This window comes from Vipera ursinii (assembly GCF_947247035.1).
Source record: "Vipera ursinii genome assembly, chromosome: 13".
Taxonomy (NCBI): Eukaryota; Metazoa; Chordata; class Lepidosauria; order Squamata; family Viperidae; genus Vipera; species Vipera ursinii.
In genome coordinates, this window is record NC_139526.1 from 14,320,087 (window position 1) to 14,339,481 (window position 19,395).

Sequence of the window (19,395 nt, forward strand, 5' to 3'; positions counted from 1 at the left end):
GGGAAGGTTTGAAATTTTGAGTGAGGCGAGAGATGCACACAAAAAATGGCTGTTATTCATCCAGTTTTCAGAATGACCACCAAGATGAGCATATCCAGGTCCCAAAGAACCATTTTCCAGAAGGAAAATTAACTGCTGCTGCTGCTTCTTCAGAATGTTATGTACCACCCTAGTAGGGCATTTCTGGGGCTCAAAGACACCAGGGATCCTAAATTTATTATAAATCTAATAACACGGTGGCTCAGTGGGTTAGGACGCTGAGCTTGTCGATCAGAAGGTCGGCAGTTTGGCGGGTCGAATCCCGAGTGCTGCGTAGCAGAGTGAGCACCTGTTACTCGTCCCAGCTTCTGCCAACCTAGCAGTTCGAAAGCACGTAAAAATGCAAGTAGAAAAATAGGGACCACTCCGGTGGGAAGGTAACAGCGTTCCATGCGCCTTTGGCGTCTAGTCATGCCGGCCACAGGACCACGGAGACGTCCTCGGACAAGCGCTGGCTCTTCGGCTTTGAAACGGAGATGAGCACCGGCCCCTAGAGTAGGAAACAACTAGCACGCATGTGCGGGGGAACCTTTACCTTTACTTTTAATAAATAAATGGGTGCTCAGGGTATTTTTTTTACCTTACTTCCTAGAGAATCAGTTAAACGTGGAAAAAGCTGGCTGGGTGCGGTGAAACCCTGCCAGTGTGCCTTTAAAGGTGATGCTCGTGCATTTATTTTTTAGGATTATATCAATTGTGCAGAAATCTGGACGGAATATACGTGTAGGCATTTTACGGTAGGTGCAGCTTTCAATGTTTCTTATTTCAATATTTGCCCTTTCCTTCTTTGACCTTCTCCCCCCCTCTTTATGACGGTTCAGAGCATTTACTTCTGCTTTATGGGAAGTAGCCCGGTTTTTATTTATTTAGAAGATGCTCTCAGGCTGGGCTAATATCTCTTGGCAGCCTGAGAATGAATTATCTTTTTAAAAAAAACGACATCGTTCGTTTGTCACTCGTGAACTTAACACACTTTGACACATAGCATTAGGGAGAGTTGTCTCAAGAATGGGACAAAAGAGAATAAATCTTGAAATTCTAATAGTAATTGTTTTTTTTATAACCTTTCCAGTTTGGTGGCCTACATTAATCTAGAAATATCTGCAGCAGTATATCATCACTGTTACATATCTGCACGGCAGCGTATCCAACCCCGACACATGAATATTCTCAGTAGAACGAGCTTTAATATTGGGTTAAATCTTCACTCTTGAAATCTGCCTTCTCAACCCAGGAGGCTGAAAATCTATTGCCCTTTGCAGATGTATAGATTTGAACTGCCATAACCTTCGCCAGCCAGTGCTGTCTTAAAATATGATTTGCCTTTAAAGAATCCCATCTTTGATGCTAGTCATGTAGCAAAAAGCTGCTCAGTTATTCAGCCTCATAATGTCCGTGTCTTAGCTTTGTATTTACGGCCACCGGGATGCCATTTTCTTTTATTGCGTCCGCAGAAGCGTGAAGTCAATACCATTTTAGCTGATGTCATTAAACATATGACTCCAGATCGGGCTTTTGAAGAGGCCTACCCTCAGGTAAGAGAGAAATTCAGTCACAACTTCTAAAAGAGGACAAAAAACGTCAATCAGGCTAAATTGGTAAATTCGAGAAACCTGGGTGCTTTTAACAATAACGTCTACTGTCACCCTGAATCTGTTTGAAAAAAGAAAAGATAGAGGGAGCCAAAGCTGATGAATCCATTTCTTTGTGTGAGTCCGTGTGTGTGTGTGTGTGTGTGTGTGTGTGTGAGGGGGTGGTGAATATGTGTATATGCAGGGAATAAAACTGAGTTCTTATTGTAAAACTTACTGAGATCCAAAGGAATGGCTACTTTCAAAACAATGTTAGATAATGCTTGAAGGACAGAACAGAGGCGTTAGGGTAAAATGAAAGGAAATTAAAGTTAGTGTTGATAAAAAAGGAAGAGTATTCTTACTGGATGGGGTGTTTTTTCCTGTCTCCTTTCTGATTTTAGCTCCAGTCAATAATTCAGAAAGTCATCACCTATCTCCACGATTTCTCCACTCTCTTCTCATTGGTGAGTTTCTACAAGGCTACAAGCTTCCTGCGTGCCGACTGTCGAAAAGAAACGTGCATTTTCTCCTGGAGGCAATTTAGGATTAGCTGGAAGTCTGATGAGTAAACCTGAAAATTAAAACAAATCTCATTCACACGCATCTTAAATGTTCGCATCTGCATACTGTGGGGATTTTGAACGTCATGCTCTGCCTGTTTTGCTCTTTCCAAACAGCCAACTGGCTCTCTCTTCCCAGAGCTGAGGAATTCTAACTAGCTGCTATCCCATATCCTCTGAATTTGGAAAACTGCTAGCCTCTTAAAATAACAGGTAGTCCTTGATTTACCACCAGAACTGAGTCCAAAGATTCCATTGTCAGGCAAGACAGTTGCTAAGTGGCTTTTGCCCCACTCGTGACCTTTCTTGCCAGCCTCGTTAAGTGAATCACTGCAGTTGTTAAGTTGGTAACACCGTTGTGAAGTGAATCTGGCTTCCCCATTGACTTTGTTTGTCAGAAGGTCGCGAAAGGGGATCATAAGGACCCCCGGGACACGGCAACCGTCATAAAATATGAACCAGTTGCAATTTTGACCGCGTGACCAGGGGGATGCTACAACGATCATAAGGGCAAAAAATGGTCATAAGTCACTTTTTTCCCCAGTGCTGTTGTAACCTTAAACAGAGACTAAATGGATGGTTGTAACTCGAAGGCTTCCTGTATACATTTAGGTTTCATTGAATAACTGACAGTGGTTCTCTGATCTGTGTCTCGGGCCAATTTAAAGAAAGCTCACATCCTTCTCTGTTGATTTCCATGGAACTGGCTCCAAAGATAATTGGGTGTTGCCCAAGACGGCACAACTTCATTCTGATACATCGAATTGAGCGCGGCACTCTAATCTGGATGTTTTTTTTCCCTTGATTTCCTAGGAGAAATTCTTGCCGTTCCTGGATATGTTTCAGAAGGAGACGGTGAGAGTTGAGATCTGTAAATGCATCATGCAAGCTTTTATTAAGTAAGTCTAATGCCTTCTGATTAAGTGCACTTCAGAGAATCGAGACAGATCTATTTCGGTGCTGCTAAGTGTGACGGATAGAATTCCTCTGCACTCCATTTGGCATTGGAAGGCCTTTGAAAGGCACCTAGCACTGCTCCAAACAGAGAGTTTAAAATATGTTTTCATTCCTATTGATCTGTTGTTGAGGCACATTAGCGACTCTGCCACTGACTGCATCAAAGCGGCTGTGTGCTTGTAAAAACGGGCGCCGTTGATGGACACGAGGGGTGCAATTATTGTTTTAAATTTGGGCATTATATTTAATTGTATTTTAACTTTTATATTCTGTTTTTTATATTTATTGCCCTGAGTCCTTCGGGAGAAGGGTGGTATAAAAATATAATAAATAAATAATAAATAATAAGGGAATAATTTTGCAGAAGGACAGGTCAGACAGCAAAGCTGGATGCTGGCTTGCTTATTTATTTACTCGGAAGATTGATGAGCTGCCTCTAGGCAGAATAGAAATAAGGCCGCAATACGGTACGACAAATAGACAGTAAAATAGAGAATAAGCCGTCAGTGTTTAGGATGGTTGCTGAACTGTACATTCCAGAATGCTAGAAGCATTTGTATAAAGGCTACATTGCTGGATGGTACGCAGTGTTTCTATTAAAAAAAGGTTTGGGTGGGTTTATTTATTGATTAGATTTTTATTCTGCCTTCATTACTTTATAAGTAGCTCAAGGCAGCAGGCTGTAAGATGCAAATATATGCCTTCCTCCTCTTTTCCCACACAACAACCTTGTAAAGTGGACTGGGCTGAGAGAGTGAGTGAGACTGGCCCCAGCTGGTTTTGATGCCTACGGCGGGAGTAATACTCTTTGTTTTCTGGTGATTGGCCCAAAGTCACCTGGTTGGCTTTCTTTTCTGAGGTAGGACTAGAACTCATAGCCTCATTGTTTCTAGGCCAGCACTTAGCCACTACACAGTTACCTGCTTATCAGACCTGATATTGGATTAAATAATGTATATAATTAATCTATTTGCTGTTTAAAGTGGGAATTAAATGGCATACGATGAAAGCAATAAGCAGGTGGGATAGTAAAGGCTCATAAAGATGAAAGCAAGAAAAGAACAGGTGAAATCGAGAAAAGGAACAGGGACTTGGTTTGGAGAAGTAAAACGGGGACAGGAAAGGAAATCTTTTCCTGAAAATCCTGCTTTTTAACATCCATGTGGCTGCTAGATAACAGTGGTTCTGTTTTAGCCTCTGGAAAATGTTTTGTGAAGCAACGATTCGATTCCGCAGAATGCGGAGCTTCTGTTCACAAACCTGGTTTTCCCTGCAAAGCGGCTTGAAAAGGCAGAAACGGCCTCTTTTTTGCCATACGTTGCTCTTCTTTGCTGATGACAACTGTGATTTTGAGAGGGGGGGGGAAAACCCCGGAGCGGAGTGCTAACAAGCTGTATTGTGAAAAGAGAATACTCAGCATTGTTCAAATTGAAATGAGATTCATCGAAATACCTTCCTTTTCAATGCTGAATGCCCCTTTCAGATGTTTGTTTCCTTTTGGGTTTTTGGTTTTTTGTTTTTTTTTTGGATGACAACGAGATGTTGATTAGCAAGTTTTTTTTAAAAAAAACTTTGTCATTCTGTTTTGGATGTTCTTGCTTTTAATTTTGTGTGTGTGTGGGGGGGGGGCACTTTCTCCGGCTATCCTGAATTTCTTTGAACGCACATTATTATTATTATTATTACATAAGGAGCCGCCATTTTCACTTTGACTGCAGCACAAATGTCTCTTCTTCTCATATATATATTTTTTTGAACCTGTCTGCTTCCTTCCCAGGCACCAACAGGAATCCACCAAGGATCCTGTCATTCTCAATGCCCTGCTGCACATATGCAAAACGATGCACGATTCGGTAAAGTAAGTTATTTCCCTTTTCCTTCCACTTTTTCTCCCCCCCCTACCCCCACCCCTCCCAAGGATGGATTGGATTATCTCTTCTGAGTTCCAATTCTTTCCAAAAGCCTCCTTAATAAGGCTGCCATTTGTCCAAGGAATGGAAAAAAGAAAAAGGAAAACTTCAGCAGGAAAATGTGTTGTTTTAAATCCCCATTGAAGGAACGATCTGGCAAATGACTTCGCAGTTTAACTAAGAGAGAGAGAGAGAGAGAGAGAGAGAGAGAGAGAGAGAGAGAGAGAGAGAGAGAGAGAGAGAGAGAGAAAGCAACATGTTAAGATTACTGAAAAGGGTAAAATAAGCAACATGCTTTTGTAAAGATGTGCTTTCAATTTAAGAAAAGCTTTATTGGGGGGGAAGGCTTCCATACCGCTGAAAACAAGGCAGAATTGATGTGGGTCCTTTTGAGAAACTGGCTTATAGATACTAGGGGGGGGGGCGGAATCGTCCTCTCCTGAAACGAATTCTGCCTTGTAGGTTGCTATTTTTATCCCCCTTTCTACAGAAAACTGATCTCCTGTTTTGAGTAGCAATTGGGTGCCAGGAAGCTCCATTCCTGCCTTCTGTCTTTATGGTGGTCAGCCAAGGTTTTCACTTTGATAAGGACTGCTTTGTTGGGCAGATTCAGTCCACGGCCTTTGATGTCAAGCCAGCAGGACAGGTGGGAAGGCTTTCTCCCAGTCTGACTGTAATCATGGCGCTCCGACTTCCAGAAAATATAGTCCTTTTTTCTGAATTCCAGTACTTGATAACACTTGGCTCTTTATTACGTCTTCTAGTACTTGAGGAGCTGACTCAAGAGGGGGTTGACCCATTCTCCAAAGCACCAGAGGGCAGGACAAGAATTAACGGCTGGAAGCTTGTTAAAGAGAGATCCAGTCAATGTTGAGACTCTAGAAAGGATGCAGAGAAGAGCAAGAAAGATGATTAGGGGCCTGGAGGATAAAACATACGAAGAACAGCGTCGGGAACTGGGTATGTCTAGTCCAGGGGTAGACAAGCTTGGCTCTTTGATGACTCGTGGACTTCAACTCCCAGAATTCCTGAGCCAGCCACGCTGAGGGGAAAGGGAGAGGTTTCCAAGTTGAGCCAGGTTGGCTCAGGAATTCTGGGAGTTAAAGTCCACGAGTCATGAGGGGGCCATAGTTCCCCCATGCTGGCTCAGGAATTCTGGGAGTTGAAGTCCACGAGTCATAAAAGAGCCAAGGTTGCCTACCCCTGGCCTAGGCCTAGGCTGCTTTATGACTCGTGGACTTCAACTCCCAGAATTCCTGAGCCAGCCATGCTGAGGGAAAAGGGAGAGGTTTCCAAGCTGAGCCATGCCAGCTCAGGAATTCTGGGAGTTGGTCCACGAGTCATAAAAGAGCCAAGGTTGCCTACCCCTGGTCTAGTCTAACGAAGAAAAGGACTAGGAGTGACAGGATAGCAGTCTTCCAATATTTGAGAGACCGTTGGAGAAGAGGGCTTCAACCTGCTCTCCAAAGCAGCTGAAGTCAGGACAAGAAATGGATAGAAGATCATTAAAGAGAGATACAGCTTAGAAGTAAAGAGAAATTCCCTGACAGTGAGAATAATTAGTCAATGGAATAACTTGCCCCACCCCCAGAATTGTGGGTGCTCCATCACTGGAGGCTTTCAAAAATAGACTGAACAACCATTTGGCCAGGATGGTATAAGGGCTCCTGCCTTAAGCAGGGGGTTGGACTAGAAGACCTCTGAGGTCCCTTTCAGCCTTATGATTCTATATTCTGTGAATGACTTGGGATGCTTTTTTCCTTGCTAGACCCGTGCCAGAAATGTACTTTTCCAGCCTGCCTAGCAGAGATGCTATCTCTTCTCCTACTGACAGAATGCCTACATGTGCGTGCGTGTGTGCTTTTCAGAAGCTTGTGTGTTAAGTCTGTTGCGTATTATCACATCTCAACTTTGCCCAGGATGCAAAGTCGATCTCCCTGGGAGGGAGTTCTTTGCCAACACTGGAAACCAAATGCAGGCTTCCCACTCCCTTTGCTTGCTTAACTCCGGGAATTGAATTTAAACAAATGTAAAATCAAATTACTTTTTGAATGAATGTCTCCCAATCTGCAGAGACAAATGTATTTCCATGCCCGTAACTATAAATCCAGTGTTGAGTCTATTAAGATTTTTGTTGTAACTTAACAACATGTGCAATAATAGGACAGTTGCCCTAAGCCATCTGTTATTCGAAATAGTAGTTTAGAATTATTCACAGTTCAGATGCTTCTCCCAAGTTTTTGCTCGGATTCCAGCCTTCCCTCTTTGCAATAGGTAAGCAAATGCTGGCTTTCTTGAGAACACACATTCGGCACTTCTGACACTGAACCGGTGCTATACAGACAACCCTCAGCTTGCAAACGTGTGTGTTCGGTGACCATTTGAAGGTTTACAACGGCACAGAAAAGACTGACTTACCACGGGTTTTCACACTTGTGATCGTGGCAGCATTCCCCGCGATCACATGATCAAAAATCCGGGCGCTTTGTTGAGAGCGATCCGTAGACCCTGTTAAGGAATTACACAGACACTGTATTTTTAAACAACGGATGCTTTAAAATGTTCTTTTCTTAGCGCACTGACCCTGGAAGACGAAAAACGGACGTTGGCCTCTTTGATAAATGGATTTGTAAGAATGGTGAGAATCTGCTTTGTTCTTCAGGGGGGGGTGGCGGGGGGGGAAGGTGCCTTCGAGTCACGTGTTGACTCCTGGTGACCGCCTGGAGTTTTTTTGGGCAAAACTTTGGAAGGGGTTTGCCATCGCCTCCTTCTGAGAGTTAAGAGAAAGTGACTGGCCCAAAGGCCATCCAGCTGGCAGGACTAGAACTCACAGTCTCCCGCTTTCTAGGCTGGCATTACACCAAACTGGCATTACACCTCTTTCGTTCTGCTGCCTTTTAAATCTTCGTTTGGGCTCATTTTGTGCAGAACGTCCTGGTGGTTGTGATGTAGACCCCGTAGGTCTTTAAAATTCACCTTTCCCATCCAACCCTCCCAACTTCAACTGGAGGAGGAACGTATCATGCGTTGCTTCCCTTGCTGTTGAACAGAAAAGATCCGTGGGAGGAGTTCCTTTTTTGGGGGGCTTGTAGATGCCAAATGTTCCTTCTTCCTTGGGGCGCGAGAAAGAGGAGAATCTTAACTTCTGAATGAAAACCCGAAAGAAAAAGCATTTTCCGAATGGGCAGGGAGGTAGAGCCGGGTGCTCCCTGGCAACTCCTTCCCTAGAGATCCCGCTGCCGATAACCGTGGAAAGAATGGGTAACCGGACACCGAGGTCACATCTCTCCCTATGAATAATCTCTTTAATCCCAGGTGTCGTTTGGCCGGGATTTTGAGCAGCAGCTGAGTTTTTACGTGGAAGCCCGATCCATGTTTTGCAACTTGGAACCTGTGCTGGTCCAGCTCATTCACGTAAGCATCGTTTGACGGGCAAAATAGCAGCACGGCTTTTTTTTTTTTTTTTTGCTCCTTAAAGAGTTTTTGTGCGCGATCCTTCCTGACATTTCGCTCAGCCCTGCAAGGTCGACTTCCTCAAGGTTTGAACAGGAGCGACGGAAGATTTGGACGCCCCGTTAGATCAGACGTTGGAAAGTGGTGGCTATAAAAGGCCGAAAGTGGGCGCCAGGTAGTTGGATGTGGCAACGTTGGCTTCTCCTTCTCCTAGCAGCACGGATAGGATCTGGGTCTCAGTGAGGTCCCGCTAATGCATAACCTGATGCCACACTTTAAGAACATCACTTTTGGGTGGTTGTTCTTTAAAGCAATTTCTAGTTTTTACTTCTGTCTATTTGCACTGTCTAGGACTAGGGCAGTGTTTCTCAACGTTGACAACTTTTAGATAGGTGGACTTCCATTCCCATAATTCTGGGACTTGAAGTCCTCAAGTCTTTTTTAATGGCTTTTAATGGAGGCCGCGTGCAGGAGAAGAGCAAGCAGAGCTGGAAGACGGAGTTCAAAGTGTCATCAGTTTAGAGTCCTTGCGTTTCCACAAGAAATCCAAATCCAGTCCCCGCCCTCGAATTCCGTTGGCTCTTATCAGTTTAGTGCTGGCCATTAGTTGATCAGATTCCTTTTCATAAGCTTGAATAAAGCTTCTATGCTGGAACCTAACCAATGGTCCTGATTCTTTGCACCTACCACCATGCAGGTTGTCCTCTTGGGCTAAGAAAAAAAAAGGAGACACTGTTCTCAGCCTACGAATGTAAGATGCAGTGTCACTGCCTACCTGGGCGATTCGCCCAGCTTCATTTACCTTCAGTTCCCCACATCTGCTTGGTCTACCTTTATATAGGTGTTTGATCTTTTTCGTGCAGAATGAAACACCCCTGGTATGTCTTGTGCGTCACTGCCTGTTTTTGGAGTTCTTCGTTCCTTCACTCCTGAATCCAATTAAGCTAGCTCTGTCCCGTGAAATGCTTTTGGTATTGATAAAGGGGAATATTTGTAGCTTAGAGTTGAAATGAGGGGGTGCTTGGTTGTCTCTGAGCTTGTCTGCTTTCTCCAGACATTTTGTTACCCAGCCAGGTAACCTCATCAGTATAATAATAATAAGAAGAAGGAGGAGGAGGAGGAGGAGGAGGAGGAGGAGGAGGAGGAGGAGGAGGAAGGGACCTTGGAGGTCATCTAGTCCAACCCCTTGCTCAGGCAGGAAACCCTATACCATTTCAGGCAAATGGCTGTCCAGTCTCTTCTTAAAAACTTCCGGTGTTGGAGCATTCACAGCTTCTGGAGGCAGGCTGTTCCACTGGTTAATTGTTCTAACTGTCAGGAAGTTTCTCCTTAGTTCTAGGTTGCTTCTCTCCTTGACTAGTTTCCATCCGTTGCTTCTTGTCCTGCTTTCAGGTGGTTTGGAGAATAGCTTGGCTCCCTCTTCTTTGTGGCAGCCCCTGAGATATTGGAACACTGCTATCATGTCACCCCTCACTTTTCTCTTCGTTAAACTACACATACCCAATTCCAGCAACCGTTCCCAATATGTTTTAGCCTCCAGTCCCCCAATCATCTTTGTTGCTCTTTTGGTATTGTTAAGTCAATAAGTGACTGGATACAGAGTTGTTCACCTTGGTCCCATTATCTTCCAAAACAGAGCGTGAATCAGCTGGCGATGGAAACAAGAAAAGTAATGAAGGGGAATCATTCCAGGAAAACTGCAGCATTTGTCAGGGTAAGTACAGACATGGAACAACTGGTGGATGAGAGCTAGCACTAAATCTTGTAAGGGAAAAGATCTCAGTCTGATTTACATCTTCTCCAATGACTGAATCCACCTTTCAAAAGGCCTGCAGACACTTTACCAATAAGGGTTAGCCTTTATTATATAATTATACTGTATTTACTACATGAAATATTAAGGCTATGTTATTTACGTGGCATTATACATCAAATAGGGAACGCGGTGGCTCAATGGGTTAGGACGCTGAGCTTGTCGATCAGAAGGTCGGCAGTTTGGCGGGTCGAATCCCGAGTGCCGCGTAGCAGAGTGAGCGCCTGTTACTCGTCCCAGCTTCTGCCAACCTAGCAGTTCGAAAGCACGTAAAAATGCAAGTAGAAAAATAGGGACCGCTATGGTGGGAAGGTAACAGCCTTCCGTGCGCCTTTGGCGTCTAGTCATGCCAGCCACATGACCACGGAGACATCCTTGGACAAGTGCTGGCTCTTCGGCTTTGAAACGGAGATGAACACCGGCCCCTAGAGCCGGAAACGACTAGCACGCATGTGCGGGGGAACCTTTACCTTTACCTTTTTATACATCAAATATAAGGGACGCGGTGGCTCAGTGGGTTAGGACGCTGAGCTTGTCGATCAGAAGGTCGGCAGTTTGGCGGGTTGAATCCCGAGTGCCGCGTAACAGAGTGAGCGCCTGTGACTCGTCCCAGCTTCTGCCAACCTAGCAGTTCGAAAGCACGTAAAAATGCAAGTAGAAAAATAGGGACCACTACGGTGGGAAGGTAACAGCGTTCCGTGCGCCTTTGGCGTCTAGTCATGCCGGCCACATGACCACGGAGACGTCCTCGGACAAGCGCTGGCTCTTCGGCTTTTAAATGGAGATGAGCACCGGCCCCTAGAGTCGGAAACGACTAGCACGCATGTGCGGGGGAACCTTTACCTTTACATCAAATAAAGAGTTGCTCTGCAGAGTAGAATGGGCAGCGCATAAATAAATAAATAAATAAATAAATAAATAAATAACACTGAAAATGTTAACACAGTCAGCATTAAATATTAAAGTCTGAATCTCAAAAAACCTGTCTGTAGTCGATTGTCAGAAACTCTTCTTTCCTAATTTTAGGCTTGTGTTGCCTTCTGCTTCATAACGATCCCATCGCTGAGCGGCATTTTTGCTCGTCTCAATTTGTACCTGCACTCCGGACAAGTCGCTTTGGCTAACCAGTGCCTTTCGCAAGGTAAATTTCCCACAGAGTTTTCTAAGGGCGTTGTTGTTCTTGTCATTCATAATAATTAGAGAGTAGCGAGGCAAAGCAAAAGAGACTCGCTCAGACGTCTCACTCTTTCCTGTAAAGGGGCTTGAGAAGAGAGTAGACTGGGATTCTCGGGCTTCGGTTGCCTTTGCTAGAGAAATAGTCCTTGGCAGAAGGCAGGAAAAACCAATTGTACAGGTATAGTATAGAGCAGGGGTCAGCAACCTGAAACAGTGAAAGAGCCACTCGGAACCGGTTCCCTCACAAAAGGAAAAACTGGGAGCCACAAAAAATGTGTGCGCATGTGCGTACATGCGCAGAACAGGGTTTCACTGAAGAGTGGAGCCAAGGCGAGATATGCACCTACCCTGCATATTTGAATTGATTGGTTGAACTTTTTTAGTCCCACTTTTTTTGGGGGGGACTGCACATGGCAGAGGACTGGGAGCCGCAGGAGATGGCTGAAAGAGCCACATGCGGCTCCGGAGGCGCGGGTTGCAGACCTGTGGTATAGAGGGTACCTTGCTCAATAGTAGCAACTGAGAGGGATCTCAGAGTCCTAGTGGACAATCCCTTAAATAGGAGCCAGCCGTGTGCTGCAGCTGCCTTAAAAGCCAACACAGTGCTAGGCTGCATTAACAGGGATAGAAGCAAGATCACGTGAAGTATTAATACCATTTTACAATGCCTTGGTAAGGCCACACTTGGAATACAGCATCCAGGTTTGGTCACCACGATGTAAAAAAGATGTTGAGACTCTGGAAAGAGTGCAGAGAAGAGCAACAAAGATGATCGGGGGACTGGAGGCTAAAACATATAGGGAACAGCTGCTGGAATTGGGTATGTCTAGTTTAATTAAGAGAAGGACGAGGGGGGACAGGATAGCAGTGGTCTAGTATCTCAGGGTTTGCCCCAAAGAAGAGGGAGTCAAGCTATTCTCCAGAGCACCTGAAGGCAGGACAAGAAGCAACGGATGGAAAATAATCAAAGAGAGAAGCAACCTAGAACTAAGGAGAAAATTCCTGACGGTGAGAACAATTAATCAGTGCAACAACCTGCCTCCAGAAGCGGTGAATGCTCCAACACTGGAGGTTTTTAAGAAGAGACTGGACAACCATTTGTCTGAAATGGTATAGGGTTTCCTGCCTGAGCAGGGGGTTGGACTAGATGACCTCCAAGATTCCTTCCAACTTATTATTATTTGACAGAGGGAACATGTGGGTGAAAAACAGCTCTACTACCCAAGTAGCCCTCGATGTACAACCATTTGTTTAGCGACTGTTTGAAGTTACAATGCCACTGAAAAAAGGTGACTTACGGCTGGTTCTCACCACTTATGGCCATCGTAGCATCTCTATATAGTCACCTGATCAAAATTTGGCTGCTCGGCAACCGGCATCTATTTACAAGGGTTGCGGAGTCCCACGTGATCCCGGCTGGCTTTCAACAGGAAAAGTCAGTAGGGGAAGTCGGATTTGCTTAATGATTGCATGACTCATTTAACAGCTGTCTCGCTTAGGAACAGAAATTCTGGCCCCAGTTGTGAGCGTAAGCCAAGGACCACTGTAATAATATGCAGCAGGGGAAAACTCTGAAATGGCAGGAGCTGGTGTTCGGAATCGCCAAGGCTTGTATATTGCTTATGTTTTCTTTTTAAATACGACTGCATTTTGCAGTTTGACATTTTTTATTAGTTTATCAGACTATAAAAAACCAAAGAAAAAATAACAGGAAACTAAGGGAAGAAAAATAAATACGACTGCATTTGGAGAAGACGTTAAAAACAAAAACACAAAACAGTGTCTCTTGCAAACCGATAAAGAAGAGAGGAATTAGGCATTTCCCTAATTAAAGTACTTTCTTTTCTCGACTCCCTCTAAATTTTCTCAGAAGCAGTACAAAAAACATTTTTCTTTGTAATAGCCTATCTTGTTTCTCTCCCCCTCTGATTCTTTTGAAGAAGAAAAAAAAAAGCAAGCTGCAAAACCGGAAAAATAATAATTATAAACCTGCAGATATTCTAGGAAACAACCCAAAGGTAATTGTTCCCTTTATCTTGTCTGAGGGGAGAGATTCAAAGAAATGGACAAAGCAGGGTTTGTTTTCTGTCGAAAACAAGACTCCAAACCGGTGGGTTGGAATTCTTGGAAGACGAACAAAAGATTTCAGTTAAATATTTTTTTTAAAAAAAAATGATTAGTTCTCTTAGAATCAGGGTTTTGTGTGGTGAGGGATGTACAGAGAGGGAGAAAGTTGTGGGGCCCCAGGATTTTGTGTATAATTTAAATCGGGGGTCCCCCAACCACCCCAGTCCGTGGACCAATACTGGGCCATGGCATGCCAGCAACCGGTCCACACAAAACAAGCAAAGCCCCATCTGTGGGATGCAGGCAGTACACAAAACCACGCAATCTCCGGTCCGTGAAAAAACCTTTCTCCACGGAATCGGTCCCTGGTGCCCAAAAAGGTTTGGGGACCTCTTGATTTAGCTGGTTCCTGGCCTTTGCAAAGGAGAATTGGATCCTACTCTATTCAGGCAAATAACCAATGTTGTCAGCATTGCACCCTTGCAAGCAAATTCCAGCTGTAAAGACAAACAAGCTGATGTGGGGCACTGACTAAGCTCTTTCCTGCAAAGCTGTGGCTTCCTTTGTTTAGGCGTCATTTGGCGGGCATCACGAGAACAGAAGGGTTTATAGTAAAGCTGACTGTACCATCCAGGCCACATTTTAAAAACAATAGATTCTGTCAGGGAGGGACATTTTGTACTTATTTGTACACAAGCCAGCGTGAAGTCACTTTTCAGCACCCACCAGCTGTGATGGCTTCGTTGTTGTTGTTGTTGTTCCCTCCCCAATAATCCGTGGGTGCGTTTGTTTGCTCCGAATGTTCACTTGCCCTCTCTTCCTTCGCAGGAGGTTTGGGAGAATTAAAAACAATCCTGAAGACAATAAAAATTAGCTTTGGAAAGAAGAGGAGGAAAGGGGAGATTCTCAATTGCAGCTTCTTTTCTCAGGGCTGTCCAGGGTCATTTGGAGTTTTGCAGTCAAAATCCTGGTTTTATATGCTTGTTTGACACTGGCTCTAGAGCAGGCATGTCAAACTCGGGACGTCGCGCGATGTATCACGACTTTTTCCCCATTGCCGGCGATGGGGTGAGCGCGGTTTCGTTGTGACGCATCCGGCCGGCGGGCCGGCAGTTTGACATGCCTGCTCTAGAGAAATGCAGGACAAAATGTTAGGGTTAGGGTTGGCAACCTGTTTCCCAAAGAAAGGAACAAAGGATCCTTTTCATCATCATCAGAGCCCTGGTGGCGCAGTGGTTAGAATGCAGTATTGCAAGCTAACTCAATGCTCACTGCCAGAGGTTCGATCCTGACCGGCTCAAGGTTGACTCAGCCTTCTGTCCTTCCAAGGTCAGTCAAATGAGGACCCAGATTCCAGGGGGCCAGGTGCTGTTTCTGTAAACCGCTTAGAGAGGGCTGTAAAGCACTGTGAAGCGGTATATAAATCTACGTGCTATTGCTATTGCCCTTCCTTCCTTCCTTCCTTCCTTCCTTCCTTCCTTCCTTCCTTCCTTCCTTCCTTCCTTCCTTCCTTCCTTCCCAGTGGTTAGAATGCAGCATTAGAGGCTGACTCTGCCCACAGTCAGAAGTTCAATCCTGACCGGCTCAAGGTTGACTGAGCCTTCCATCCTTCCGAGGTCGGTAAAATGAGGACCCAGATTGTTGGGGGCAATTTAAGCTGACTTTGTAATAATTCCGCTTGGGGTGTGTGTGAAAGCCCTAATAAGCAGGCATATACATAGAATGAAGGCTACTGCTAAGCTTGTAAGCCGCCCTGAGTCTTCGGAGAAGGGCGGGATATAAATGGAATTAAAATAAATAAATAAAATATATAAGTCTAAGTGCTATTGCCCTTCCTTCCTTCCTTCCCTCCCTCCCTCCCTCCCCCCTCCTTCCTTCCTTCCTTCCTTCCTTCCTTCCTTCCTTCCTTCCTTCCTTCCTTCCTTCCTTCCTTCCTTCCTTCCTTCCTGTTAGAATGCAGCATTAGAGGCTGACTCTGCCCATAGTCAGAAGTTCGATCCTGACCGGCTCAAGGTTGACTGAGCCTTCCATCCTTCCGAGGTCGGTAAAATGAGGACCCAGATTGTTGAGGGGCAAGAGGCTGATTCTGTAAACCGCTTAGAGAGGGCCGTAAAGCACTGTGAAGCGGTATATAAGTCTAAGTGCTATTGCTGTATTAGTAATATTGGATCACTTATGTCGCATATTCTACGTAAGTGAGAAAAAGCCCCTCGGAAGACATCTTGCCTCCTTCTTCCCCTTCCTTCTATTTCATCAGATTTGATCAGATCCGTTTTTTGGTTCACTTGGCAGGCAGCAGGCTCCCTTGTGGACAATCAGGGTTTGATCCAGGCTTATTCTCAATTGGAGTCCTGCCACCATTTCCATCACTTTGGGCCTATTACAGGCTCTGCGGTTTAGGTAAAAAGTGAAATCATCCCACAATGAGGGGGGTGATCTTAATTACATACTTTTGCTTGCAGCAACTTGAGTCAGACATCTGCCTTCAAAATGCTAATTGCGTTGTTTGACTTTAGCAATAACACGAGCGCTGAGCTCTTAATGCAAGTGGTTCACTCTGGCGTACTCAAAGGTTTGTCCCTAATTGTTTTGTTTTTTTAACCTTAAGTGAACTGAGGTGGGATAAGTGAATTGATGAAAGCTACGCTTAAAAAAAAAGATAAGGGAGAGGCATAATTTTAGAAGCCCCAAACATTCTCGTTTACGGAATTAGATACTTAACAGTGTGCAAATCGGACACTTTTCCTGGTGGCAAAATTGAATTTGTCCTGTGATACGATTATAGTCTAGACTTGAGATTGTGCATATTTTTAAAACCAGAATGACTGAAGGTAAGGCTGACATTCATACATTCCATGACTTATGCCTTAATAATCTTTAGGAAGACAATAAAGCCTCGTGTTCTGGGAAATGAGCTGTTGTAAGATATAAGTAGTAACCCGGTCCGTTAATTTAATGAGCACGAGCTATTTCCTATTCTCTTTTTCCTTTTCCTTCATTCTCATTAAACTCTTGGATTTCAGAAAGATCTTCTCAATCTTAGCTGGTTCAGATGCTTAGAGTTACACTTTCTGCCTAAAGCTGCCAGTGCTGGAAGCTATATTTTATGTAGCTTGGTGTCCTCCACTTACTGCTGGAGGGGCTGTCATTTTTAGCTTGTTATTATTCATTTTATCATTATTGTTTATCCTGTTGTTATTGATGGTTGTGAACCACTTCAGATCATTACATGAAATAGGCAGCCATCAATTCTTTCAATAAAATAACAGAAGAAAAGTCTTGGAAGGCAGACAAGCAGGAGACCCCATACCCATTTCAGACAAATGATTGTCCAAACTCTTTCTTAAAAACTTTCATAAATAAAATGACCAACAAGAATGGGCTGGCCTTCTTTAGCTTTTACAGTATCCTGGCAAGAAGACCTAGCAGGTTGAAATCTAGAAGCACAGAATGCCTCTTAGGATGTATTGCAAGGACTTGTTGTAGGCCCTCCCTTTTGACTTTTCTAACAGTTGCAAGAGCTCAAGAGAAGACAAAGCCCACCGAATAGAAGGTCCATCGTGTTCCTGGGCTTTTGACTGTAGCCCTTTTTAAATAACGGGCATGTTGATCAATCTAAGTTTGATCTGCTAATACAAGGCTCTTCAAACTTGGCAACTTTTAAGACTTGTGGACCTCCAACTCTCAGAATCCCTCAGCCAGCCAGCCTTGGTGGAGCAGTGGGCTAATGCCTCCTTAAGTAACACCAGCTGCCTGCAATTAGTGCAGGTTCGAGTCCCACCAGGCTCAAGGTTGACTCAGCCTTCCATCCTTCCCAGGTAGCTAAAATGAGGACCCAGATTGTTGGGGGCAATAAGCTGACTTTGTAATAATGCCGCTGGGGGGGGGCGAAAGCCCTAATAAGCAGGCATATACATAGAATGAAGGCTATTGCTAAGCACATTGATTTGTGCTTTAAATTGTAAGCCACCCTGAGTCTTCGGAGAAGGGCGGGATATAAATGGGATTAAAATAAATAATATAATAATAATAATAAGACACACACACACACACACACACACACACCCAACCCAACTCTGATCTCTTTATAGCGGACGCCTTTTTCAAAGCGGCGATCAGCCTGGTTCCTGAGGTACCCAAGATGATCAGCATAGATGGCAAGCTGCGCCCTTCGGAAGCCTACCTCTTGGAATTCCTCTGCAACTTCTTTTCAACTTTGTTAATCGTTCCTGTAAGTCGGAGGCGAGGTTTACGCTGATAAGGAGGCTAGTCGCACAGTTAGCAATTGCCAGCTGCAGGTTGCCCCAGCTGCTCAGGCCAGACAGTTTTCCTCCCCTCTAGCTGAAAGTGTGGGAGATAGAAGGAAGAAGCAAACTGCTTTCAAATCAAATCACTCCTCTGTTGCAGCCGTAAACCGGCAGCCAGATAAAAGATACAACAAATTAAAATTTCTCTCTTTCTCTCTCTTGTTCCCTCTCTGAGAGGTTTACAAGAACAGAAGTGAATACAGTTTTTCAAATGCAAAGAGGGTGGCTCAGTTGTTTTTAAAAAAATCTAGAACAGAATCTTTAAAACATAAAATAAAATACTTGGAGTCAATCTTGACTCCTGGCAACTGCCTGGATATATATCCCTGCAGTTTTCTTGGCGAGATTTGGGAAGTAGTTTGTCGCTGCTTCCTTCCTAGGGCTGAGAGAGAGAGAGAGAGAAAGATGGCCCTCTAAATCTCCCAAAAAAAGTTGACTGTGGGTTGTTCTGCTTTGGACCACGTAAAGGCCGATTACGCTGTTCGAAGCGACGATCAGAAAGCAAAACTCACAAGTTTTAGCCTGGGATTTAGTCGGATGTTAAGACTCAAAAAAAAAATTGCTTGGCAAGACTGAAATAAATACAAGGAGAAGGCCACGGATAAGTTGGACGGTGTTAAAAAAAAAAAACTTGGAATGTCATCAGTAGAACAGAATGTTTGTAGCTGAGGGCTGAACTCTGGGGTCTTGGGTGGTCTCTGAGCTTGGTTGTTTTCTTGCCGATGTTTCAGTACCGAACTAAGTATAACATCAGTACCAGGAAGGCTTGCAGAGCAGAGAAAGGAGGAGGGGTTGAAGAGGAGGAAGTAGACTGTAGGGTCCTGGGTGCTTGTTTTCTTGCAGACGTTTCATTACCCAACTGGGGTACCCAACCGAACTAGGCCTACATCCTCAATGCACCAGTGATGCTACTCAGCTGGGTAATGAAACATCTGCGAGAAAACAATCAAGCTCAGAGAGCACCGAGGGCCCCACAGTAGTCCTCCCCCTTCTACGCCATTCCACAAACCTCAGTCCCTTCTAAGGCTGATCATGTTATCTACTTGGGTAATGAAACGTCTGAAGAGCACCCAGGATACCCCACTTGGAATGTCCCTGGAAGAGCTATGTGCTGTTACTGGAAGACGTTCAAGAGAGCAAGTGTACGTCCATTCAGACGGTGACTCAGCCCAGTAACACAGCTTATCCCCGTCTCCCTCCGTGTTGCATTCTAAGGCTCAGCCTTAAGCCCTCCGATATAAATCCTTGAAGACATTAGTGCTTAGGAAAAGAGATCAGTCCCTTAATACGTTGCAATACCTCACCCATCTTTGTTCCCTAGGACCATCCTGAGCAAGGTGTGCTGTTCCTTGTGCGAGGCCTGCTCAACGTGATCCAGGATTACACGTGGGAAGATAACAGCGACGACAAAGTCAAAATTTACACCAATGTGTTGCATCTTCTCTCTGCAATGAGCCAGGAGACCTACATCTATCACATAGACAAAGGTGAGGAAGACGGCAAAAGAGGGAGACGGATAGCCCAGGGTTTCCTCAATTG

At 44.6% G+C, this 19,395-nt stretch overlaps 1 protein-coding gene across 1 annotated transcript in view; it reads left to right on the forward strand.

Moving 5' to 3' along the window:
• Window positions 1–19,395, forward strand: part of VPS35L (VPS35 endosomal protein sorting factor like) — a 47,511-nt gene that overhangs the window by 23,833 nt on the left and 4,283 nt on the right. Inside the window, 11 exon segments of the mRNA XM_083372891.1 lie at window positions 723–776; window positions 1,494–1,574; window positions 2,015–2,077; window positions 2,987–3,072; window positions 4,908–4,988; window positions 7,615–7,678; window positions 8,356–8,454; window positions 10,130–10,207; window positions 11,333–11,447; window positions 17,641–17,780; window positions 19,178–19,343. Of these exon segments, the coding sequence (XP_083229017.1) occupies window positions 723–776; window positions 1,494–1,574; window positions 2,015–2,077; window positions 2,987–3,072; window positions 4,908–4,988; window positions 7,615–7,678; window positions 8,356–8,454; window positions 10,130–10,207; window positions 11,333–11,447; window positions 17,641–17,780; window positions 19,178–19,343 (1,027 nt within the window).